Source organism: Oryzias latipes, chromosome 3, assembly GCF_053564925.1.
Source record: "Oryzias latipes strain Hd-rR chromosome 3, Olatipes_Hd-rR_3.1".
Taxonomy (NCBI): domain Eukaryota; kingdom Metazoa; phylum Chordata; class Actinopteri; order Beloniformes; family Adrianichthyidae; genus Oryzias; species Oryzias latipes.
The window spans coordinates 38,877,851-38,904,868 of NC_136239.1; the positions used below are offsets into that span (position 1 = coordinate 38,877,851).

The following is a 27,018-nucleotide window of genomic DNA, read 5'->3' on the forward strand; positions in this document are numbered from 1 at the left end:
GGTCTTTACATGAATTGGATTTTGAGCTGTTCAGAATTTTTGGTCGATAGAAAATTACGCACTTTATTCATTTAACACAGTTTATACGCAATTATTACGTATATAGTACCCATTTTTGCGTGATTTTTGCAAGATGCATATGCAAATTGGTAGCTTTCCACAACCGTTCCATGTATGTCTAACAGACTTTTCCTGCATGGACGCATAAACGGCACACAAGTTACATTATTGACACACGAATCACTAACCAACTGCATATAAACTGTGCAATAATCACAGACAGTTAATGTTCTACGTTGATTTACGTGTTCTTTGCGACCACTTTTATAGATCAAAAGATGATTGAAGTGGGACTTTAAGAACCAACAAACAATAACTAGAACAGTTGTGGACGATTCATGAATGAATCTGACCATGAAAATGACCCAATTTGAACACTTTATCTGAGAAAATGAAGACAAGTGGAAAAAAAGAGCTCCAATCCTGACAGGTGGATTTGGGAAAAGTTGCACATAACAGAGAAGCTGACATGGTTAACAGTCTAATTCTTAGTTTTTAGGTCAAACCTTTCTCTTATGTCAGAAGGTGCCATTTTTTTCCTGACTGATTCTGCTCTCCAAACCTATTCGACATTTATTCTCTCAGCCTGTTGCACCCCCCACCCCCCACGCGTGCGTGTGCGCGCGCGCTTGGCCGCGGCATGTGACAGACCATCCACGCTTGTCGACCCCTACCCCTTCCTATTTTTTTTTTTTTTTTTTGACTGGCTGCAGTTGCGTGGATCGTGTTTCTGCTGCTCTCCCCGCACGGCTGAGCCCACCGTCTCTGCACCAATCACTGCCGGCCTTAAATGCGCGCACGCACAGACACACTCTGATGTGTACACACGCACGTGCACGGGTCCGCGCGCACGCCGTCAAGTCTCTCCTCGCTCTCCCTGCGCTGCCTTCACATGCGTCCCCGCCGACTCTGCGTAGCGCTAGCTGCGCCAAGATGAGCGTGGTCGCCCCGGTACCATCCGAACGGTACCAGCCCACCGCCTGACTGAGTCACCGAGAGAGGGAGAGAGAGAGAGAGGGTCTTTTCTCTGTGAAAAGCCATCCAGAAACCCGTTTCCCCCCCACCCCTTCATCTCCCTCATCCTCTTGTTCCTGCTGCATCCTCTGCTGTCGGAAGCCCAGTTTGGAGGAGAAGAAGAAGGAAGAAGTGGAAATAGATTTTTGCTTTCATTTCTTTTACTTTTTTCTGGGTGTTTATAGCGCAGTTTTTGTGCGCTCCTGCAAATTCCGGTAGCCCAAATGGTGGATTTGGCAAACATGGAGACCGTGGAGAAGGAATGCGGGGCTCTCGGGGGTCTGTTCCAGGCGATTGTCAACGACATGAAGGTAGAAGAAATGAACCCCCCCCCCCCCCCCCACCCTCATCTGTGCTCATTATTCTGTACATGTGCTTTATGGGATGCGCATCCTCGTCGACATGGAGCCGGTGGCTTGGAGGTTGATGAATGTCGCACATCCAGGTTTTTACGCAGAAATTTGATCTGAACTTACAACATGTAAATGGAATGACTGCCGCTATTTGTAGAAACAATGATGCAGCGGCTTTGAGCCCCGACCGACCACCTCCTCCACCCCCCCTGGCTGCGCATGCAAAACGTCAAAGCACCAGTCTGAGACCCCCCACCCCACCCCCACCCTTCATATGGTGAGAAAACCGCTTTCTGCGGTTGTGCGCCTCGTTTCCGTTACGCAGAAACCAGAGAAGCCGCACATTTGGAAGCCGTTCTTTGTCAGACGTGGAGCTCCACGCATCCCCGCTCAGCTGCCTGATCCACGCAGATGAGGGGATGCGTCCCCGCGTCATCTGCGTGGATCATGCAGCTGATGTCTTTGCGCTCTGGAATGGCGCATTCCGCTGGAGTGGTTACACATGAAAGCCGCGCGCTCCTCGCCTCCTTTTCCCACAAGACAGCATTTACTGTTGTGTCTTGGAAAGGTGGAGACGTGCGTGCGTGCGCGCAGCCCCGAGCCCTCGTGTCCTCCTCGAGAGTGCCGCGTCATTGATTTTCTGTCAGGCCCATCTGCCAGGAAAACACTGAAGGCGTGAGAAGGCGCGCAGCCGTCAGACGGCGAGCCTCCATGGAGCTTCTGTCTGACGGCCTGTACTGAGTTAAATGCCCTCTGTGTGGAACACCTTCACGAAAGACTGAAGCAGAGAAACTCCCAGCCCTCCATGGCTTTCCTTCATCTCCTCTCTTCTCAAACATCTGCAACCATCTGATCTGTCATTACAGCAGATTCAGAGGAGACCCCCCCCCAATCCGAGCTTTTACTTAATTAAACTCAATTACAGATCAGAGATGCACAGAATCACGCCCTGTTTATTAATAAGCCCATAGATGATGAATTATACAGACTACAAATGCACGGTTGTTGTGTTAAAGGAAAAAATATACACCCCATAAAACTCTTTGAAGTTTGGTTTTATTAAGTTTGTAGCTTTTAAAGCAGTGTCAGATTTCATCTTAACAAGGTGGAACCACTGGGAAGTAAACCAGCAGAAGCTCTGATATTTCCACACATGAAGCAAGAGGTTTTTTTAAAACCAAACTCCTGTTTCTTATTTAATTTCTCAAATTGCTTCACAAAAATGCAGCCATTGTCAGTTCTCATTTTTTCTTTTTTTTCCCCTGATTGTACGGACATTGATGATGTGATCATCGTGACATCGACTCTCCTCCCTGATCAGAACGTCCACATAAATCTCCCAGGGCTCCTTTGTTGTTTGGAGCCTCCCACATTTAGTAATGCGTAGACTATACTTCATTCAGTTCAAGGTCAGTGCAGCTGCAGTTCAGTCAGTTGTCAGCTGGTGGGAGGGGGTGTGTCCATCCTGGATGGATCATGTGGCGAAAAGAGAGTTAATTTATTCTTAAAGCCAAATTCAAACCCAGAAACCTAAATGTTGCAGGGCTTGCACATTTGCAGCGTTTGCCATCTTGCTAGCATACTTGTTTTTTGTTTTTGTTTTTCTACACTGCACGTTGTACCTGATTGGCTGTAAACCTTATAAATCAATCTCCATGATGTGTCTCCTGTAGAGAATGTGTTAATTTTTCCAAAATTACATAAATCTGTGATTGTGATCTGATCTTTGGTTTCATCCTACAATTATTTTTTATAAAAAGTTTGAACTTTGAGAGTTTAAGCAAGAGAGAAAAGTGTGAAATTGTTCCTGTCTGTCTGAGAAAAGTGAATAAAGTGTGTAGTAAAGAGTTTTACAGCCTGAAAACATCTGGAATCCTGATTAACGGACTTCACTTATCGCTGGTTATTTATATACACATCCCCTGTGATAAGCATTGTAAAGTTATGTTAGTTTTTGGTGTCTCAGGGAACTTTCACACGATGAGGGTCCACGAGACTGGGTCTGAAAGAGTGCGGAATTCTGAAAATGTTTACCCTTTCTTTGGTTTGGTCCACATTCTTACTGGTGAGCGGATTAAACCATTTGTAAAGATCTTACAACAAGTTTTGACCAGAAGGAGCCTGAATTTGTAAAACTTTTCACCTCCTCGGCACACCGTCATGTCTCACGGAACATTATCAAGCTTGTTCCCACTTTTATACAAACTGCCAGATTTTGCTTCTTTGCGCAGCCCTAATCGCCTTGGTTCAGTTCTGTTCTTTGTTCATCTGTATTATCCTATTGCATTCTCACTGTAGTCAACCACACCAGGGTTCACTTTCAAGTGAACAGAGAGGCTTGTTTTCATGCAGACCAGAGGTTTTTTTTGTTTTGTTTAGGTTACCTTTCACACTACAATAAAATAAGACCTCAGACCAAATATGTGAAAGTCACCTCATTTTAGTTTGAAAACATGGGGTATGGCTTGCTGCTTGTCTTGGGTTTAACAACAGATTGGAAGATTGCAGGTTCGATTCCCATCTTGCTCGCCCATATGTCGAAGTGTCCTTGGGCAAGACACTGAACCCCACCTTTCCTCTGGGGGAAGGTTGGCGCCAGTGTGTGAATGTGTGTGTGAATGGGACTGGGACTGTAAAGCGCTTTGGGCCTTCTACCATTTATAAGTTCTCCTCCAAAAATCTTTCAAAATACGGAAATGTGTCTTGTTCTCAGAGGGAAATAGGCTGCAGTTTCACTGAAGTAAATATACGTTTGGCCAAAGTTTGTTGAGTCAATTCTGACTCGACTATCTGACTCCAGTCAACTTGTGTTTGCAAATTAGCAGCAGATAACTTACTGAGTTCTTTGGAAAGCATGGAGGGGTTTGCTCTCACAGCCTTATTATGGGATGCTTTGCCTGTGTAGATGATAAATCAAGAAGGCTTTTGTTTTGAAATGAAAGAAGCTGCATGAAAACAACTTAAATCAAACTAACAACCTGAAATTGTTCAGCTGTTTTTGCCCTTCACTTCACTGAAGGAGACTACATATCCAAGAAAGAATTTAACCCACAGAAGCATTCTGTTGTACAGCTTGTATTTGTCACATCAGTTTATTTGTTTCCTTTTGGAAGCTTGAAGATTGTCTGATAGTTGGTCTCATCTTGATCTGTCTCTGTTTTCATCCATTATTCATTTGGACTGTACTGGCTCTTCTGTTTACGTGATCCAACTCGTACACAAAAAAATATATGGGCAAGCCTTACTGGTCCTAAAAAAACAAACAAAACACTCCCCTTGAGTCTTAATGTGGAACGGATGAACTCCTCAAGCAGAGGCTCAAGAACTTCTGTGAGTGGATGAGAATTGTTGAGTCACCAGCTCTTCAAAGAAGCATCAACTGGAAACAATGTGCGTTTAATCAGTGATTATAGCTAGCTTTATATGACACCGTTTGTCACAGAAATGTTTTACTTCTTTGGTCTTTAGGAATAAAGTAAAAAAAAAAGGCTATGGTAAGACTAATGTAAGAAATTGCCAATGGATAAACGCGATTTCATGAAATAATATGCAGATGTAATGATGATGCGTTAAAATACCAAAAAAAAATTTAATTTAGCTTTTAACAAGATGCTAAATAAATTACACTGTTTTTAGGAAAAGATGATTAGAGCCAAAATAAGGTAATTTTTGGTATTTAAAAGTGACATAGGCATGGACAGACAGCGTTCGCCTCAATGTTTGAGTCCAAGTTAATATCATTATTGACAACGATTAAGAAGTTATTACTATTACATCATTATTAAAAGTTTCTTTAAGCATTGCAAAAATAGCAAAAGTAATACGTTCAAATGAAATCTTGAGCTCCTAAAATTACTTGCTACACCCCTGTGCATTAAATCGACTGATCTCAGCCCCCTGCTTAGCCAAACCCATTAATAATAACTCAAACAGTTTGAAATAGGTATTTTGGCTTTCTACTCGGCTGTTCTCATTCGCCACCCTTCCAAAGTCTTCAGCCCCACACATAAAATGTTGTAGCTCCGCCACTGGATACAGATTAATATAAAATCTTCCGAATTCACAATTGTCTGCTTCTGTTCTATGGCTGTCAGTTTAAGATAAGATATCAAAAAGTGCTGCTTCCAGGTTTTAAACGTGGGTTCGTACACTGTTTGCTATTGAATTCCACTGTGAGCAGTTGAAATTCTGTGTTTGGAAAGCACTTTTTGTTCCCTTTTTTTTCTGCTGCTCTCCCCTTCCTGTTGAACCCGTCAGCAGAGCTTCTTCCTGGTTTCGTGTCTGATCTGTTAAGTGTCACCTGAAGTGATTTGAATGATGGTTGAGCCTCTCCTCGGGAGTTCAAGCTGCACACGCGGCCTGTTCTGCGCATGCGTGTGTTCTTCTGGCAAAGTGCATCCCTGGAGGCTCCGTCTCACAACCTTTTATTGAATTACGCTCACACACAGGTCACTGAAGGGACAGAAGATGAAGAGAGGTCATGCTTACTGCCAGCTGGTCGCAGACAGCCTGCTGTATTATTATTCTAACTGTTGCTATGAATAGATTCTTCAAGTAAAGGCTGCTAGGTCTTGTTGATTTTTTTCACATTTTAAAATTCTATGCAGAAAATGTTGAATGAAATTGACTTCCCTGTTATGTGGCTTATATTGGTCGTGTCAGAGTCTGAGTAACTCGATTCAGTACATAAGCATGAGACCCGTGTGCATGTTCGACGCATTTGTACATCTGACATTTCCAGAAATACCTTTAGGTTTATTTCTGTTCACCTCAGCGCTGGAGGGTACAGTGTCAGCTTCAGCCAAACTTAGAGGTGTCCTGTGTATAATATTTACTACAACTGTCAGTGCAGAGGAGGTCTTTGAGGAAAAACACTCTCCAGTTTTCTCCTGTAGGCCTATGCGACGGCTTGTTTTAGATTTGACAGAATCTATACCCTACAGGAACACTCAACTTTACCAAGTAAATTCTTAATCAAAGCAATTTATCACACTGATGTAAAACAAAGTGACCTAAAAGCTAACAGTTTATTGCTTTAGAATGACTTTTTTGGATAAAAATACAACAAAAATATACTGTATTTTTCGTCAATGAATGGTTTATTATAGAACGTATGTCTTATATTAGGCACTCCAAACCATAAGGCACTTTAAGTGAGGCAAAAGAGCCAGAGATGAGTCAATACGTCTGTCAGACTTTATGAACTGCGTTCACATTAATGCTAGAACTTGTTGATAACACACTATACATGTTAGGTACATTGAGGAACAATGTTTACAATAGCCTACCTGTCACTCCCAAACTTGTTAAAAACGTGTCCAACGCCGCTACAGGTTAGCTGCATTAGCCTTTTCACAATTACATCCATAAAATATATCATCCTCATTTCATAATCCATACATAAAGCTCACCGTTCAGTGCAGCATATAAGGTGCCCTGTCATCTTTGAGTGCGCCTTATTGTGTGGAAAATGTGGTAGTTTATGTAGACATTTGTTTATTCTTTAAATCAAAATCAAATTGTTAGTCCTAGTTTTGGATTTCTATAAGACAGAAAGAATGAAAAAATGTTTGCATTAATTGAGGGGCAGCATAGTTGTTTTAAGAGGCGAAGAAGGTTTTATTATATAACTGTGTGTTTTAAAACCAGGAAAACTATCAGCAAACAGGCAAACATTCTCACTGGCTATTGTTGTCCATCCCTCCCAAAGCTGTGATAATTATGTCCTCTGACACGAAGCCATTCAGCAGAACTGAAGATGCTCTGTGCAGAAGTGTCAGTCCAGACTCTGTTGTTCTTTTGTATTTGTGGGGTCCAGGGAACTTCCCATCCAAAAGCTATTGTTGAGCCGGAAGTCTTCATCTGCACGACAGATAGCTCATCCAAGTGGCGTCTGTACTTTCATGCTGCTTTAGTTTCATCCCACTTCTAATTTTTTTGCTAAATAAAATCTTTGACGTCTAAATTATAAGGAAATTTAACATTTTCAGAGTGACTCTCTGTTTTAAAGGCTCTGTTTGCAGGTTCATGGAAATTTAAGAAGAGCTAAAAATAGGGAAAAAAACAATTGTTTTTATTAGGCATGAGGTTTTTTTTAACGTGATTTGAATAAACAGTATCATGACTGATAAAAAGTGTTTATTTCTAACTAAGCGACCAAAAACTTACTTGAAAAAACTGCTTTGAGATAATTTCGTTTTAAAACAAACTGCAAACTTTAACGTTTATTTTGGTTTGAGTGTATCCTGCCACTGTCAGGGCGAACAACGGAGCATCTTCCTCGTTTAAGTTGGTAAAACCTTTTAGGTGGTTCGGCCCGGAGCCTCGTTAGGGCCGGCTCAGATGAATGGGGACCGGTCATGGGACAGGTGGGGGCTGCTTGGAAGTGAGCCAAGGCCGCCTCACTAAGTGAAGTCTTTGTGGGGTCTGTCAAAACCTTCACGTCAAACTCAGCTGCTCACTGTAAAACACATTTATCAGTATGAACGGCTGCGGCGCACAGAAAAAGACTGACTGTGGAAAATCGATATCCTCCTGGTTATTTGTAAAAGAATGTTTCAAAGCACCTCATGCTCTGTAGAGGTTTTCTACCTGCTCTCATGAAATGGGAAGCGTACAAACTCCGTGATTCTTTATTAAATGAAGATCAAGTATGACGATTTTACTAAAACTGAGTAAAGCTGAGATAAAGTTCAATTAAAGCGGCTTTGACCTCTGCTGATGTGGACCTAATGTAGGCTAAAAGGCAAAGTGACTAAATTTATGTGATCAATATATTTTAGGACTACATGCTGGTGCAACGTGATAAAGAGACTCGTGACCTACATAACATTGAAACACACGTGTGTGTGAGACTTGGTGGTTTTTATAAAGTTCTATTGGATTTTGTCTTCTAAACACAAAAAAGTCAGGGGTTTTTCTATATCCAGGTTATGTTTTTTTTTGTCTGCAGGCTGCACGTCGGCACAATGGTTAGCGCTCTTGCTTCACAGCAAGAAGACCCCCGGTTACACTGGGGGACCTGAAACAGAACATCAACGGGGGAACCTTTCTGTGTGGAGTTTGCATGTTCTCCCCGTGCATGCGTGGGCTCTCTCCGGGGTCTCCGGCTCCCTCCCACCATCCAAAAACATGCTTCATGGGTCAATTGGCATCTCTAAATTGTCCATAGGTGTGAGTGTGAATGGGTGTGTGATTGTGACCCTGCGACAGACTGGCAACCCGTTCAGGGTGTGCCCTGCCTTCGCACATAAGTGGCCAGGATAGGCTCCAGCAGCCCCGTGACCCCGAAAGGGATAAAACGTCAGAAGATAAATTAATGGATGATTCTTTTGTCTTACTGTTCCTGAAAATAACAGTTTTGTTTGGTTATTGTTGCTTCTGTTATAATATAACTTCAGTGTATTTAAGGGCATCTTTTCACTTGTGCTCCTTTTCACCAAATCTGTCGTAACAGCAGATAGAAGTGTGGTAATTGTATTTGTCTGAAGAGCACACAATTATTTGTGTCTAACATTGGGGATGTGAGCAGTGTAGTTATAAAAATATAAATTTATAGGGGTTTGTATTCAGAAGTTCAGCATGAAATCACATCTCGACCAAAGATGGCATCTTGTGCAAAGTTCAGTGGACACAACTTTTCTTTTCATTTTTGAAAGCTTGTACCAAATCACTTCAATCTGAACTCTTTGTGGTTGCCATGGTAATAATGCCAGTGTGGATAACTTATCAATGGAAGGAATCACGTGATGCCTAAAGGGTCTTTAGCCAATAAAATAACTTGCCTTAATTTGACTTATTCTTCCGTTTAGTCTTGTTTGTTCCAACGTCACGCTTGTGTACCACCTTAGTATGGGCAGCTTTGTTGAAGCAAATCTGGTGCTCTGCGATGTTGTTTGGTCTGGGCTCTTGTTGGTGTCTGTCAATTGTGTTCACCTCCATATGGTTTAGTTGGAAACAAAGGCAAGGAGGTGCTAAAAACAGAAGCCGCAGTGGAGTACCCAATGAATTTGACTTTCTCTAGTTCAACGAGTTAGTGATCTTAGGAATGCAGCACTACTTCCAAATGTACCATTGACATCTTGAGCAGGTCCTTAAAGGAACAATGCAGAACATCATTCATGCCTTCATATGAAATTCTGAAAAATCTGAGAATGTGTTAAGTAAAAAAATAAGTAAATTAAAAAAAAAACTTAAGTAAAAGTAAAAAGTACATTTAAATGAGAAGTTCTTTCAAACTACTTTAGAATTTGGCCTGGATTCACAGAACTACTCCTCACATCAGTACAGCCTGTTTTTTATAGTCTGTGGTTCTGCGCCACTGACATACTTCCTGATTGGATGGTTCATATCAGAAGATGAACAATTCTCATCTCATGGTGGCCAAGGTTAACAGCAGCACAAACACTTTAGCTCACGTCACTGCATCACATCATTGTTCACATTCTAAAACATCTGAGAGTGCTTTTAGGAGATTTAGAGTTTGGCTGAGCCAGGTCACTGATTTGGTCACTGACACAGAATAATGCTGCACTCCTCATTATGTGGCATCATTTTATGCTGGGCTGATGGAAAAGCTTCATGCAACTAGTTTATGTAGAGGTTATTAAATCAGCTACATTGTAGACGACTAGTGTTATTGTAGACTTGAGAACCCAACAGTAGACAGTGAAACATCCAAAACTAAATCATAAACTGTCATACGCTTCCTTCTGTGCTTCTCAAACAAGCTTCAGGCTTTCAGAAAACAGCTGTCTGTAATACTTAGACTTAAACAGATGAAAACAAAATAAAGATCAGCTAAAAAAATATTAAAAAGTATGAAGGTATCTAAAAATAAAGCTTGTATTTTCCACTGAGATCACTTTTTTAAAATAATGACCAACTAAATTCTCAGTCAGATAAGCAGATGAGAATTACACACAAAGATATAACAGCATCCCAAGAAGTTATTAGCAAAACAAATAACTTTAAGAACCATGGACACAGAGAGGTAAGCATAACACAAGCTAACACTGAAGAGACAGAGAGTTCCTTAAATACTGTTTGGCTAATCAGCAAAGTGCGACCAGCTGTGACAGCTCTACAGGTTCCACAGGTGAATGGGCGTAGTCATAGCTACTGAGAACAAAAAAGACATAAAAAATCCAGAAAATCATGACACAATTGGGTTAGTGTTTGGACAGACTTAACTAATTTATTTTCTGAGAAAAAACATTATAAATCAAGGCTGTGGATCCTGTCTCCGGCTCGTCTTGCGCCCCCAGCTGTCCCCCAACTTCATCTGGATGAAGATCATTTGCTGGACTTTAAATATGTAGTTGTAGAGTTAGAAAAGTTATTTCTTCTCTATGAGTTCTGGTACATCGCCTGTCCGTCCTGGGGGAGGATCCCTCCTTCATGTGGACACCCCTGAGGTTTCTCAGTTTTTTCCGGAATCCGGTTTTTTAGGAGTTTTTCCGTACCGAGAAGGGGGAGAAGGGCAGGGATGTCTAGTTTAGTTTAGTTTTTGTATTTAAAGTTTAGTATTATCCTAATGAATTCTATGCATTTATGATCCTTTTTGATTTTACGTTTACCTTACAATTACCAGTACGAATCTTATTGAGACAACTGTTGTTGTGAATTTGGGCTATATAAATAAAATTGAATTGAATTGAATTGAAGGAAATTCCCAAACCTATTTCTACTTTTCCTGTATTGTAGTTTTTTCCAACATCATTATAGTTTATGAAAATGGTTTTCTGTTTTAAAAACAGGAAAGAAAGGAATCTGTCAGAGGTAGATGCTCATTAAAGCTGAGTAAAACTTAAGTTTATTCTGGGGCAGAACATTATAGGAACTGTCAATAACCCAATTTTTAAAATTGGGATTTCTTAAAAAAAGTTATTCCACCCAGCCAATTAAATGTATATTCAAAATTTACATATATTCTAGCTAAAGTAATATTCTGAATAACGTGTTTACACATACAGCAGTGACAGAATTAATATCTTTACATGTTCCTGGTGACATTTTAAATGAGGCACTGTTAGCAGCAACGATGTTGATTCATAACCACTGAATGAATTGTGTCACATTGTCAACAACATGTGTAACTGTAAAAAAAGATATATATATATTAGTCAGTCTAAGTGGGTTTATAAAGATTGTTCTGTAATACAGATGAAATCAATTCAAACACATAGACAGTAGAGAGACGTTATTTGGCAAATTCTGTCGGCCAATAGAACGATTCAAAAGACCATCAGAGACTTCAATGAGAATTTTCACTAGTTGATTTGAAAATGAATACGAGAGGCTGTATGAGACATAATAAATGCTTTACTGTACAAACTGTACTACTGTATGCTCTTATAAAAGTACTATTACAGTCATTTACAAACACTGATATAACCTTGCACAAATACTATTCAATGTTTGTAAGAGTTATGAGTGAGTTTGATGGTATGTTTATGAGTTTGATAGTATGTATATATGAGTTTGATAATATATATGCATGAGTTTAATACATTCGTGTTTATTTGTTTTATAGTATGTAGTAGTTTGATAGTACGAATCAATGAGTTTGACAGTATGTATAGTTTGATGGTACATGTGTAAGAGTATAGTTTTTGCAACAAAGTATGTATTAATTCCTGGAGGCCTTTCAAAAAAGGGGTGTTTCCATGCTAAAATATTATGAATTAAAGTACTTTTCATTTTTGCTGTCTTTTGGCAAACAAAGCTATCATAACTAGTCATATTTTTAGATGGGTTTAGCTCCCTTAAGAGAACTGCTTGAGACTGGTCTAAACTATGGTCCGTCTACTTGTTCCATAGTTACCAGACTGCTCAATCAATATGTGGTTTAGTACTGTCTGTTGTTTGATGTAGTAGTGTTGGCTGTCTTCGTTGTTGCTCTTCATAAGCTAATCCTCTGAGTTTTGAGGGGTCATTCAGATGATGTTCGTGTTCTTCTCTTGCTTTTGTTTTGTCTGGGTGAACAAAGACAAAGTGAAATTAAATGCAGAGGCCTTCACTATCGAAAAATGAAACTCTGTTTCCATGAGTGATTTTTCATTCTAATGTGGACATTTGCAGCAACCTGTGTGAGTGTCATGGTGAATGAAACGTAACCAGGAGAGCTGGTGTTACAGTATTGTGCACAGACAGTCCAGATGTTTTCCTGATGGAGCGTTTATGAGCTTCTGCCTTACAGCACAGTGACACAACAACACACAGATGGTCTGCTCTTTTCTCCCATCCCTCTGTTTAGATTGAAATTAACAGCTACACTTCATCAATTATGCACTTTCATTATTGTCGTGCTGATACTTTTACCTTGGAGACAAACACCCGGCCAATGTGGAGGAAAAAGCGTTTGACGCAGACAAAGGGTATATGGATGTCATGTGATGAAGATTCATGATGTCTTTCTTAAACCAAACTTAGATTCAAATTTAGGGTATATTCAGACTGGACACATTTGGTTTGCTTAAAGTGAACCAGATTTAGTTTCCCCAGTAATCCAGAACAAATTTGCAGTCTAAGTGCACCCAAGTGGACTCTGGTCCTTAGCTGTCGTCTCCTCAGTCACCGCCTTGCAGTAAATAGTGTTGGACTTGACGTTGATACAGGCGCTAAACATTGGTGAACAAAATATGTGAAATTGGTGAGTGAACTATAAATAAGTAAGGTGTCTCGACAAGGATTGCAAAGCATAGGACTTTCATTCTTTTTTTTGCTTTGCCCCGCCCTCATAATTCCTGGCCAATGACTGAAGAGATCTTCAGTCATGTGCATTTGTTTACAAGCTTGGGTTTGAAACAGAAAAGTACGTTAGATGAGCTTCCTTGCTTTTGGTCTGTATTCAGGACTCGATCCGGACCAAATTAAGCGGACTCGGTCTGGACCAACAGACTTTACTAAACTGAATACAACCTTACTCTTCACAATTAATGCAGAACTAGAACTTTAAATGTAGCATACATTACCTTTTTACCATGCTAAAATACTTCAGTTTTTCCTGAAGTCTTACCAAAAGTTTAGCAAACCCCCCAATGTAAAGTATTCTGGATTTTGGATTTCTAAGCCAAAATATTTGCAACCTCAAAGCATCCTTGATTCCTATCATTTTTGGATGTACTCATCCAGAAAAACAATATATTACTAATATTCAGTTTATTTGCTGTTATGTTTAAAATCAACCAAAGTCTTACACAGAAATGTGAGGTTACACAATGATTTGGCAGGTGGATGAATGTAGGGTTGGGGTGGAAAACCCAAATGCCTATCGCTTCTGTCCAACTTCTTTTTCAATCTGTTCCTCTAAAGCAAATGTGTGTTTTGTTTTGTTTTTAAGTTGAATTGACTTTGTGTTTTTTAACTCAACCTCATGTGAATAAGAATAATGGGGCCATGTAAACAAGTGTAATTCTGCTCTCAGAAAGCCATATTTCAAAGAGTAAGTGTTGGTTTTTCTTTCATTTCAAGCAGGAATCTCCCCGTCCAATCATGTGATCAGAACTCAGGCCCGATCTCGTCGTTTCAGACTCAATCGGAATCAGATGTTGTTTCCCGATCAGGCCTTGGATATTTATTTTACTATCATGATCAGCGGTGTATATTTCTGGGCTCAATAAATCGTTAAATCAATGTTTAAAACTGACAGCAAGTGTTCTATTGGTGTGTCTTTACACAAACAACGACTTCCAAAAGAAAAAAGATCCTTTTTCTAAAACTGAGAATCAAATGAAGAGACAGCAGAGATGGCTGCATAGGGACCGTCTACAAAGTGCAAGACGTTGAAAAATTTGATAAATATTTGACGTAAAACACTCCTATCAATTAGATTTTGACTTTGTGGAATCAGTGATGTCATATTCGCCGTTTAAAAACAAAAAAAGCAGTCAGCATGGTTTCCAAACTACTTTTAAAATCCAGGGCACTAGATAGAATTTTTTGCCATTAGTAGGGATGGGAATTTGGACATAACCAATATGTTGACCTTGATATGAGTTAGTCCCGAATCGTCAAGGTCATATTCATGCCACAACAAAAATTTTGAAAATAATCTCTGTTTTTATTTTTTTTGGAATTTAAAATGCAGATATGAATCAAATATAATCAAACATGATCAATAGTTCTGAAGATTCAATAGCTTCAGTCACCAAACTTTCTCCACATGACTAATTCTCCCCTATTTTTTTACTAGTTAATTGTTAATTATTTTTTCTAGTTGATAGTTGTACTATTTTTGCTTGGTTGTTAAAGCTGCTTTACAAAAGTGAAATGAGAAATGATGAAAGAAGGTTGATAACAGTAGGAGAGGGATGGACCTGGTAATCATGGCTAAGAGCACAGGTATTTAGTCCAAACAAATCATTTTTAGTGTCAATCAAAGTTCACAAGATCCAACTGAACAAACATGGTTTAAAGGGGCCCATAAAAGAGGTGAACTTTACAAACTCTAAATAACTTGTATCTTGGAGTCCAGGTAGTGGTAGAACCCTCTTGAAGAGGTTCTCAGTTTGGCACCCTCTTTAGGCCACCTCAAGCAGGTACAGCTCCACATGAAAATGCAAAGCAACAAACAATTAATATACACAAATAACCACAGCAAAAGTAAATATAAAATCAAGTGGAGCTGTACACTACACCGACGACTGCGAGACCGCAGTCATCATGGTAAATGGCACATACTTATATACCTACAAGGCCCAAATCACTTCACAGTCACAGACCCAATCACACACACACATTCACACACTGGTGGCAGCGCTGCTGCCAAACACAGGTGCCCTCCTAGCACCTAGGCAAGGTGGGGTTCAGTGCCTTGCCCAAGGACACTTCAACTCATGGGTGTGCAAGGCGGGAATTGAATCTGCAACTATGATCATGGGTCGACCGGCCTACCGCTGCACCACGGCCGCCATCACAAAGAAAACAACTGGATCTCTATTGAGTTTGTTAATATTTTTTAGGTGGATTATTTCGTATTGGATCGGGACTCAGTATTGGAAGTTTCTATAAACCAAATGCCTCAGTCTGGGATCAGGGCAAAAAAAATTTGATCTGGACGTCCCTAGCTTCAAGTCAGAATTCTGCATTTGCTGTTTTTTTCAAATGGCAATTTTGTTGAAATGCTGTGAAAAGGCATTTAGATAGTTTACTACTAAAACAGTTTAATGAGAAAATAAAACATTTATTCTCAGATTGAGTGGTATTCAGACATTCTTCTGTACATGCCGTTCACATTTTCTTTTCTTCGGAGACCAATAGGCAGAGAGTAGCTTTTTCTTTTGTGAACAATGGAAACATCCATTTCTATCTTTGATAAATGACTTTGATCATCTTTGTAGAAACTCACAGCCAGTCAATTATGCAGATGAAGCAGTGTGAAATTAGCCTCTTTGTTTGGTCCTTGCATTGCTCAGTAAATGTTTGAACTGGCAACCAAAAAAGAAAGCAAAAGAGAAAAAATGGATCTAATCCCTCTCCGCCTGCCTCCCCCCGTTCCCCCTCTTCCCCCCCTGTCTCTCCTGCTGGATTTCCTCTGTTTTTCTGTCTTGCTGTGGGGTAACAAAAGGAACAAAAGAACGAGAAGAGACAGTAAGCTCCTCGTCCAGTGCTGTGAGTGGTGGACTGGGGCTCTCAATAGAGTGTTGGGCAGACTGGGTGGACGAGTGTGATGAGAACTAGGCCACGGGACCGCTGAAAGCACCCCAGAGTCTGGAGTCATCACCAGCTAAAAATGAAGGATTACTGAAACTGAGAATGTGAAGAGAAAATAGCCTATATATCCCCTCATGTTAGGAGTTTTTATTGGCAGGAAAGAAAAGTAGATCTCTGAGCAATGCTGGATTTAAATGGGGGATAAATCAAAGTTTATGCATCGTTTTTTTTCTTTTTCTTGCACCAATTGTGTCTACTAGTAAGACATTGTGTCAATAACGTTAAAAAAATGTTCTTTGCATGAGAAGACATTCAGAAAGCTCACATTTTATCTAATCAATACTGGCCAAATAATGAGGAAAATGCTGTAACTCTGGAGTTTTAGTAATGAAACAAGCACTTACATCACCCAATTCATTTTTAATAGTTGTTTAAGCAGCATTGAATATCCATCATTCTGATCTACACATTATAATTGGGTTGTTTTTATCCAAAGACCCACCATGAATAATTGCAAAGGTTATTGTTGCATTTTTCGGATGGTGGAGAATATATATTAAGAAAATTAAGCCTAAAATTGCATTTCTGACTATTTCTTCATTCAAATTGTTGATGAAAAAATGTTGTTTTAAAAAAAAAACAGAGGTTTCCTTTGAAGTAGAAAAAACTTTGGGTGGACCTCAAGCTTTCTTCCACGCTTCAGTGTGTTGCATCCACTTGTAGATGACTAGATCGTCTTTTTTCCTCGCCATTTTTGTTGCACTGGTAAAGTTAGGATGAGGATGAGAGAGGCTATAATTGGGAGAGCATTTGAACAGACAGCTCTCAGTTTTGGGTGAAGAGAAGGGGGGGTAGGGGTGCTCTGCATCAACTGTCTCGCCCACGTTTAAGAGCCGAATTTGTAATGAACGCCTGCCACTCTGCAGAAACTATGTCCTAGAAAACGACACAGGTTTTTTGATTTTGCCTAAAAACGCCAGAGCACTGGGAACGCTTTGAAAATAAATCAAAAGAAGATCGGAATTGGACTTTTTAGGGAGTCAGCATCTTTGTACCATTAATGGCCGTGATCAATACCTTTGTTGTTGCCTTAAACAAAGGATAAATCCAATGCATCCAATGCAGTAGTGAAATTAAAAACAGAACTAAAATTACCATCAAATGTTCTCTTTTATTGGAATGACCTCGTTGTTCCACTTGAAGCATTTAGAATTGCTCAACGTTGTGTAACTTTGTGCAACCATTAATGGGCAGAATGATGACACATCAGCCTCTTCACCATGCTCTAGTTGGTCTAACACTTTTTTATTTTTCAGAAAGGAAGAAAAAGGAAAATGTTTCTTAGAAAGAAAGAACACAAACATTTGATTGTTGAGAACACCAAAGGCAGATGTACTTCAGCATGTGAGATATGGATCTTGTAGTCCAATTTCTTTTTTAAATAATAAGCAAAATACGTTCTTGCCTGATAATGAGGTAGTTGTCCATTAACCTCTTCAGACCTGATGTCCACATGTGTTGACATCACATTTTGAGGTATATAACCACAGTAGTTAATTCTGCATAACTGGGGCCCTGTGACTAAAGGGTTAGCTCAAGTATTAGCTTGGGCCATAAGAGGTTAATTACTCTGTTTTGACCTCTTGAAGAGGTTCTCAGTTTGGCACCCTCTTTAGGCCACCTCAAGCAGGTACAACTCCACATGAAAACTCCAAGCAACAAACAATTAATATACACAAATAACCTGTGTGGTTTTACTAGTTTTCTCTGTGCTTGAGCACTCCAGAGTTCTTCCAAAGACCCAAAAATGACGGGTATTGCAGGTACTGACCCAGAATGAGGATTTGATGAAATAAACAGATGATGGAGAATGCATCCATCCGTCCTTTTTCTAAACTCGTTTTGTTCCTTTCTTGGCTGCCGGAGCCTACCCCGGCCAATTGCGGGCAAAGGCAGGGTACACCCTGGACAGGTTGCCAGACTGTCATAAAGCATCAAGCAGAATGTGAATAACTTTATTCGAACTTTAGCACAAAAGTGGAGACCCAAAAACCTAAAGAAAATAATGCAAAACCCTGAGGATGAAGGAATAGAAGGACGGAGACTCAATGAGACACTGCCTGAGCTGACAAGTGCAAACAGAAACCAGTGGGACTATATACTCCAGAAAGAAAATGATAACAAGAATCAGTTTTGGCAATTGACAGAAAGCAACACACTCTGAAAGTAGGGAAAACAGAGTGGAAGTAAAGATAAGTACAGGAACTATACAACCTAAAAAGCAAAATACAGAAAGTAATCAAATGGCCCCAACCAGTTTGTACCTCTGAATATATAAATGTTTTGTTTGTGAATAGTTAAACCATATTCTGTTATCTGTGCTGTGGGAATATAGAACCTCAGGAAGGAAGGGAGGATATGCAGGAAAATGAAAGAGATTAACACAAAGCTGTCAATTTAGTCTGTTAGATCCTCTCTAAAAGGGGACTCATAGAATGTTGGAGGATTGTTGTTTCTTGAAAGTTTATTTGTGGTTTGGCAAAGCAATGGACAGCTCCATGACCACGCCAGCCGTGCTGAGGCCTTCACAGCACAGGAAGTGGTGATGTAAGACTACACAAACCTAAAGCTTTTTCACACAGCCGCTGACTCCAGCTCCGAGTCTCTCACATGCTGATGTGTTTGCCCCTCGGCTAACATGACTGACAAAGACCTGTAACCATGTGAGAGCAGCAGTTTTGACCGCAGCCTCCCTGTTCCAGACGGCCAGGCATCAGGTTTTAAACAGGAAGCGTTCAGGATCTTTACAGAAGAGATTATTATCTGGTGCTTAAAATGACACCAATACCAAAGCAAAAGCCAAATCTTAGACTTTAAAAAAATACATCAGTAAATAGTAATCTACAAATAAAAAGGGTTTGATTTCTCTTAAAACATCCTTTATGTGACAATGCTCTTTTGAAAGAAACACATCTGCTAAAAAGAATTTCCTTATCTGAAAATCACTGGAAGTATATGACACCAAAACAAATTACTTTGCTTATTTTAGAATGAGAGGGTTCTCACACTGTGATGTCACAAAGTGGGGAACAGCCCCTTCCAGGGGGGTGTGTGTCTTGCAGGCTCCGCCCCCAGGGTAACACACACACCCACTTCCTCCATGGAGCTAGCAGTGATTGGCAAACACACTTTCCTTTTATACGACAATATTCACATCCATCTTTGCAAAAGTTCGCATGTTGTTTGTTTTCGTTGGCGAAACGCAGACACACTGCCGCAGCTGACTTTAGGATTATGTCATGAAATGTAGGCGGCACCCACAAGTACCAAAAGGCGGAGCCTCAGAGATCGAGTCGTCTTACTTCTAAGTAGGATAATGAGCTGTGAAAATAACACATATTTCATTGTTCTTTAGTGTGCCAAAGGTAACAAATTATCGTAGGCATGGGCATATTGTACTCTGAAAGGCTTAAGAAAAAGAGGATATAGGCACTTTAAAGGCTTTCTAGTACGCCTTATAGTGCAGAACATACTAAAGTATTCTCATTACACCTTTTAATTGTCTGGATTTAACCAACTCTGTTGGTTAAATAATGCACAGCAGCCTTGTGCGACCTTAAAACCTTGAAACACCTGTTATAGTGTAAAAAGTACATGCCAGGATAAACCCTGTCAGACTCGAACACACAACAACATGGGCCACAAATGTGCTAATGACATGTCAGGCCCATGCGTTATGTCCCATCCATGCTGGTTGGGCTCTGCGGGGTTCTTCAGAGACTCCGTCTGTGTGTGTATGGATGTGTGTGTGTGTGTCCTGTGAGTATGTGTGTTAGGTTGGGAAGGGGGCAGCCCTCAGTTTGGTACCAGGGGGAAATAAGGACGGTGGTTTCAAACTAAATTAAGCCACATCAAGCACACCAGATGAAAGAGTTCACAGCCGTTACCGCCTGTGCCAGTCTGACATCTTCACTGGATACCCCGCCCCCAAAACACACACACACACACAACTATTACTGCACTCCAGCCCCCTTCATCTTCATATTTTCATCACTCTTATTGTTTCAGATTGGTATTCTTCTATGGGAACCCCCGCCCGCAGCACACACAATTGTCGAGCACTTTACCAAGGTTATGGGTTAACCTGGATCAAGTGAAACCTAATATGCGGGCGGCGTGATGGAGCAGTCATCCAGGCTGAAGACCTGCTGGGAGGATGGGCGAGCAGCTCCCATCAGACAAACAGCTTCAGCCTGGAATCGTGTTAATGATCCTGGCTGTTCTCGTCCGACGCGGCGTTCCCCGTGGCTGTTGTGTGTTTGCGTGCACACCCGTGTGTGTGCGTTTTTTGTAGATGGATTAGATGGCCACAGGGAGGAGAGGAGGGGTATTGGGGTGGGGATTAAGGGAGGGTAAAAGTTGGGGGGAAGGGTACAGTGTGGAGATGTATGGATGATTGAGTGGGTTTATGCTTTTGTGGAAATTAAATGTGTTTTCCCACTTGGTTTGCTTCACATGTTTGAGTGTTTAACAATGAAAACTGTTCTCGTGTCCTTTCACTATTATTTATTCTAGACTGAATGAACTCTGCATAATTGTGCCTTGTTTTTGTTGACAGTGCTCCTATCCAGTGTGGGAGGACTTCAGCGCCAAGGCCACCAAGCTGCATTCACAGCTCCGGTAAGCGCTGTGGAGGACAAAACAGCAGAACATAAATACGTGCCTAGATAAGCGATATCTTAATGATCAGAGCTGCACTTTTTCAACACTCTGGGATAATCCCCTGCTTTTCATCCTCACGTGTTTCTTCTCCATCCATTCAGAACCACTGTGTTGGCGGCTGTGGCCTTCCTGGATGCCTTTCAGAAGGTGGCAGACATGGCGACAAACACCAGAGGTAGGTGAAATGTTTGTGCCCTAACAAAAAGACCAACTTTCTCTCTGAAAAAAGCAAAGCGGACGATGCTGCAATCCAGACAAGCAGGGAGGGGCTTCCTCTTCTTTTTCTACTGTTTACTAGCGCATGTCCGTCACCTACAGTTGGAAAAGACTTGGTGCGAAATGTCAAAGTGGTGCAAATCTCGTAAATCTTGCTCCAGGCTTAGCCTTTTACAGCTGTATTCCCGTACATGAAAGACTTGGTGTCATCAAATTCTAACTGGGCACAAACCCCAATAATTAATTTCTCCTCCATGATCAATTTTCCAATGGTTGGCACTTCTGTAAAACAAAACTACCAAAGTAAAGTTCCGGATTGGTTAAAGTTCGACCAGGTAGAACTTGTAACGCACCTTCAATGGTCGCAGTTTTTGAGCCCAAAAGTGCTCACAGGTCACAGGTTGAATGTACGAGTTTTGAATGCGGAAACCTAAAAGGTGCATTTACGCGGGCTTACATAGATTTCTCAATGGAAGTAGTCACTTGAACAGACGTTGCTGAGGGTGGTGTGAACACAGCTTCACAGTAGTAAAGCTGCTGAGACATCAGCAACCAGTCCTTGTAGTTGTCCTGTAAGTAGTACTGCCAAACTGCTGAAAGTGTTTCCAGCACACCTATGGTACTTTTTGTGACAAATTCCAAAGCTGTTCCTGAAAGAATTTCTTACAACGTTTAGTTTCTGATAAAAAGTTTTGGATCCTGGGATGGAATTTGCAATATCTTCAATTTTGACAACATGTTTGGCATATTTATGTCTGATTGAAGATTTGGGGAGCTTGGTTCAATTGGTTGATGAACATTTTGCACAAAAAGTGCCAAACCTGCAGTCCCTCAAGCGGGTTTGGTGCATCACCTTTGATCTGTTCATATGTGAGAAGGTTTAAGGTTTCAAATCCCATCTTTGTGCAGTGACTTAAACTTCTTGACATGTTCATACATTTCAGGGTTTTGCAGGTATTTGTTGGTGCATCTCTACCAATTTGTTCTCAGAGCAGGAACATGTCTATGGCTCAGCTCACAGCTGCTGTTTTGTCATCTCTGCAAAAACTGAGATGGATAACAATCAGGAGTTTTTCTGTGAATTTTGCTTGTTGTAAAACCGGACAGGATGTCAAATGTGGAAGACAAAATGTGGTGTGAAACTGTGCAGTCTGTCTTGTTAGAAGGTCCTTGGATGGGGCTAATCACGCATTTGCTCTCGCACTGTTTCGACAAAGGTTTCCCAGGCTGAACCTGGATGTCTCCTGGGTGTTTGAACCTGTTTTGAGTCCATTTACACCCTCACTTTACAGCTGTTTGATGGAACACAACAGTTGGGGGGCGTGTTGACATCGTGTCCGAACAGAGATGTTCCTCCCCTGAGAAACTTCTTGTCGCCTTCCTCCAAGTCTGTGGGAATTCTTTTAGCCACTTTTCTTTGAAAGGAAGTGTTTAGTTTATTTCATCTGGTGCTTTTACAGAACCGCAGAGTTTGGTAAAAATGCTAATTCATGGGAAAAAGAACCAGTTTTTAGAATCAGATAAAAGTAGTTCTTCTTTTCGTTAATTTTGAGAAGAAGTTTTTGGGTTTGTCGTCTGTGGAAATTTTATAAATTGTGTGTAAACAACTGTAGCCAAATGCAATAAACGTGATCAAAACAACAAAATGAACTAAATTAGAACAACAAAGAACATTTTTAAGAGTCAGCAAATGAAGCTGCTGGTTGATGAGGCGAAGAAGCTTCCATGTACCATGCACCATGTACACAACCACACGACATGCAGTCATTAGATCTATCAAAACTACACAAAATGCATTTAACGCAAAAGGCCAGAAACAAACTCCTAACATCTGTGTTATTGTAAACCAAAACCAAAAAACACAAAGAGGATGTTTTTTATTTCAACAAAGATGACTTAATTTATGTTTTTCCTTTGTTATTTGGGGCTTTTTTTAATTACTTTTTGGCTTCTGTCTAATACTTGTTTTCCTTCTTTGTGTTTAATTTATTTACTTAAATACTAGATAATTCCTATCTTTTTCCTTTATTTTTCTAAATTATGGATCAAGAGTGGCATTTATCTAATGCTTAGAGAAAAATACACACACCGATAGAAACATTCTTTTTTTTATCTTGGTTTTTCTCTGAAACACATTTGCATTAGAAAAACGCTAAAATCAGAATCTACATTTTCTCTTGACCTCAGAGGGGATTTCCACCCTCGCTGTGGCTGAATTTGAAATTAACTGACTTGTGCAGTGAAGGCACCCGGTAAAAAAAGGAGCAAAAAACAAAAAAATCAAATCATTTGAGTTAAAAGTTGTGGGTTGTTCCTGTCACACTGCAGTGTATCTTCATTGACTGTCTCAGTAGCAATAGTTAACAGTAGAAATCGAAACTTTCCCATCTAGCTCTTCTCTTATAGTGGAAAAGTTTCTGCTTTTCTTTGGAATCTTCCAGAATGGCTCATCTTGGTGCTGAAAACAAGCTCAGCATTTACCAAAGAAAGAAAGAAAGAAAGAAAAATCCCATTTTCCTAAATGACAGCCCCAGCGCAGTGGCACTTCATATAGAATACTGTGTAATCAGTCAGGGCAGTGCTTTGGGATGCACTGTGGCCCTGAAGGGGAAAAAAAAAGGTAAACTAGCAGTTCATTTCAACAACACAGTAAATTTTGTTTTAAAAAAAAGACCATTTTACAAATTATAATATAATACTCACATGATTATTTACTAACTGGGTCGCACAGTGGAGGCTGGAGAGGTTGTCCTGGGTAAATAGCACACAGGTGCTGCCCCTTTAGGGTGTCTGAAAGCGTCTTCGCTCACAGATTGTTATCACAAGACCTGAAAAATAAGATCTTGTGAGAGCCTAGGAGGAGGTGGGAACGCTCAAACTGTGATCAAACTGTTTTTAGTGCGACTGTGCTCTATACTGACAGTTTATGTTTTCAAACAGGCTTTATATACATTTATATACATCTTTAAAATGCCTCTGAAAGGCTTTTTTACATATTTGTGATGGCTTCAAGTCAAAATCAAGGTTAAGGAAATGTTTGTTTGCCCAAACAGAAGGAAGCTGGCATCATCATCATCATCATCATCATCGTCATCATCATCGGCGCAGTGGTTTTCTCCTGCTGCTGTGATTTAGCAGGTGCAGATGTCAGACACTGCGTTCAGGGATGAAGTGTGTGCGTGCAGCAGCAGGTGGGCCCCCATAACTGAGGATGCAGGAAGAGGCTCCTGCTGCTTTTACAGGCCAGACAGGAAGTCAAGCTTTGTCAGCTCAAAGGCAGAGCCGTCGCCTTTGAGCCACACAGACCGTAACATAAATAATGCTGTTAGAGCGATGCGGACGCCTCATCGTGAGCTTTCTGTGTTTGCTGCGCTGACGGGTCATGTGAGTTCAAGTCCATTTGTCAGTGGGGTAGAGCTCCAACTCTTTCTCAGTGTACGACGCTGTTAAATGTCGGAGACGACGTCGATAATGTCATTCTGCTGCTCCTTCAATGAATGTGTCTCCTTTTGTAGCGGGTGTAATTCAAGCCAAAACGGTACTGATGATCTCCTCTCCTCTTGTACTGAAGATGGAGGTTTTGGAACCGTTTCGTGTTCTTTTCATGAGGTTTGATGAGGAAATTAGGGCCACTATAAAAAATAAAAAAAAGTACCCAAATGTATACGAAAAAAGTCGTGAAAATATGACAAAGTAGTCAACATTGTACAAGAATAAAGTAATAAAATTATGGGAAAAGTCATCGTTTTACGAGACAAAGGTTGTACAATTAGGAGAATAAAGTAAACATTTTATGAAAATAAAGATTATTTTTCTTCTTTCTCTTTCGGCTTTTCCCATCAGGGGTCGCCACAGCGAATCATCCTTTTCCACCTCACTCTATCATGAACATCTTCTACCCTAACGTTAGCCAACTTCATGTCCTCTGTTAAGACATCCATGTATCTCCTCTTTGGCCGTCCTCTTGCCCTCCTGCCAGGCAGCTCCATCTCCAACATCCTTCTACCAATATATCCACTATCCCTCCTCTGAACATGTCCAAACCATCTCAGTCTGGCTTCTCTGACTTTGTCGCTAACACAGGCAACATGAGCCGTCCCTCTGATGTACTCGTTCCTTATCCTGTCTAACCTGGTCACTCCTAAGGAGAACCTCAACATCTTCATCTCCGCTACCTCCATCTCAGCCTCTTGTCTCTGTCTCACTGCTACCGTCTCTAACCCATAGAGCAGAGCTGGTCTCACCACTGTCTTGTACACCTTTCCTTTGAGTCTTGCTGACACTCTTCTGTCACACAACACTCCTGACACTTTCCTCCAACCGCTCCAACCTGCCTGCACTCGCCTCTTCACCTCTTTTCCACAATCCCCATCACACTGAACTGTTGACCCCAAGTACTTAAACTCCTGCACCTTCTTCACCTCAGCCCCCTGTAACCTAACGCTTCTACCTTGATCCCTCTCGTTCAGACACATGTATTCTGTCTTACTACGACTGACCTTCATGCCTCTTCTTTCCAGAGCAAACCTCCACCTCTCTAGCTGTTCCTCCACCTGCTCTCTACTCTCACTGCAAATTACAATGTCATCCGCAAACATCATTGTCCAGGGAGATTCCTGTCTTACCTCGTCTGTCAGCCTGTCCATCAGCATAGCAAACAAAAAAGGACTCAAAGCTGATCCTTGGTGTAGTCCCACCTCCACCTTGAACTCCTCTGTCTGACCTACAGCACATCTCACCACCGTCATACTTCTCTCATACATGTCCTGAACTACTCTGACATACTTCTCTGCCACTCCAGACGACCTCATACAGTGCCACAGCTCCTCCCTCGGCACCCTGTCATACGCCTTCTCTAAATCTACGAACACACAATGCAGCTCCTTCTGACCTTCTCTGTACTTTTCCATCAACATTCTCAAAGCAAAAATGGCATCAGTGGTGCTCTTACGGGGCATGAAACCATACTGCTGCTCACAGATCTCCACCTTCTTCCTAAGCCTGGCTTCCACTACTCTTTCCCACAGCTTCATTGTGTGGCTCATCAACTTGATTCCTCTATAGTTGCTGCAGTTCTGCGTGTCACCCTTGTTCTTAAAGATCGGAACCAGAACGCTTCTCCTCCATTCCTCAGGCATCTTCTCACTCTCTAAAATCCTATTGAACAACCTTGTTAGAAATTCCACTGCTGTCTCTCCTAAGCACTTCCATACCTCCACAGGTACGTCATCAGGACCAACGGCCTTTCCGCTCTTCATCCTTTTCAGAGCCTTCCTAACCTCATCCTTTCCAATCTCTGCTACTTCCTGCTCCACAACAACCACATCTTCCTCCCTTCTTTCCCTGTCATTTTCCTCGTTCATCAGCTCCTCAAAATACTCCTTCCATCTTTTCTGTACACTCTCTTGGGTTGTTAGCACCTTTCCATCTCTGTCCTTAATCACCCTTATCTGTTGCACGTCCTTCCCATCTCTGTCTCTCTCTCTGGCTAGCCTGTACAAGTCCTTCTCTCCTTCCTTTGTGTCTAACCTGTCATATAGCTCATCGTAAGCTTTCTGTTTGGCCTTTGCCACCTCTCTCTTCACTCTACGCTGCGCTTCCTTGTACTCCTGTCTACCTTCCTCAGTCCTTTCTACATCCCACTTCCTTTTAGCCAACCTCTTCCTCTGGACGCATTCCTGTACTTCCTCATTCCACCACCAAGTCTCTTTACCGTCTTTCCTCTTTCCAGATGACACACCTAGCACCTTCCTACCTGTTTCCCTGATAATCTCTGCTGTAGTTTCCCAGTCCTCTGGAAGCTCATCCTGACCACCCAGGACCTGTCTCAACTTCTGCCTAAATTCCTCACAAGTTTCTTCATTCTGTAGCTTCCACCACTTGGTCTTCTTTTCTGTTTTCCCTCTCTTCTTCTTCCTGACCTCCAGAGTCATCTTACACACCACCATGCGGTGCTGTCTGGCTACACTCTCTCCTACCACCACTTTGCAGTCATTAA

At 41.1% G+C, this 27,018-nt stretch overlaps 1 protein-coding gene across 8 annotated transcripts in view; it reads left to right on the plus strand.

The window, feature by feature from the left end:
• The first annotated feature begins 743 nt into the window (after window positions 1-743).
• mtss1lb (MTSS I-BAR domain containing 2b) overlaps window positions 744-27,018 on the plus strand; it is a 64,602-nt gene continuing 38,327 nt past the window's right edge. For all 8 annotated transcript variants that reach the window (XM_023953708.2, XM_078945334.1, XM_078945337.1 and 5 more), the window contains exons 1-3: window positions 744-1,385; window positions 20,701-20,762; window positions 20,906-20,979. In XM_023953708.2, the coding sequence (XP_023809476.1) occupies window positions 1,299-1,385; window positions 20,701-20,762; window positions 20,906-20,979 (223 nt within the window). In that variant the 5' untranslated portion in view covers window positions 744-1,298. The remainder of the gene's footprint in view (window positions 1,386-20,700; window positions 20,763-20,905; window positions 20,980-27,018) is intronic.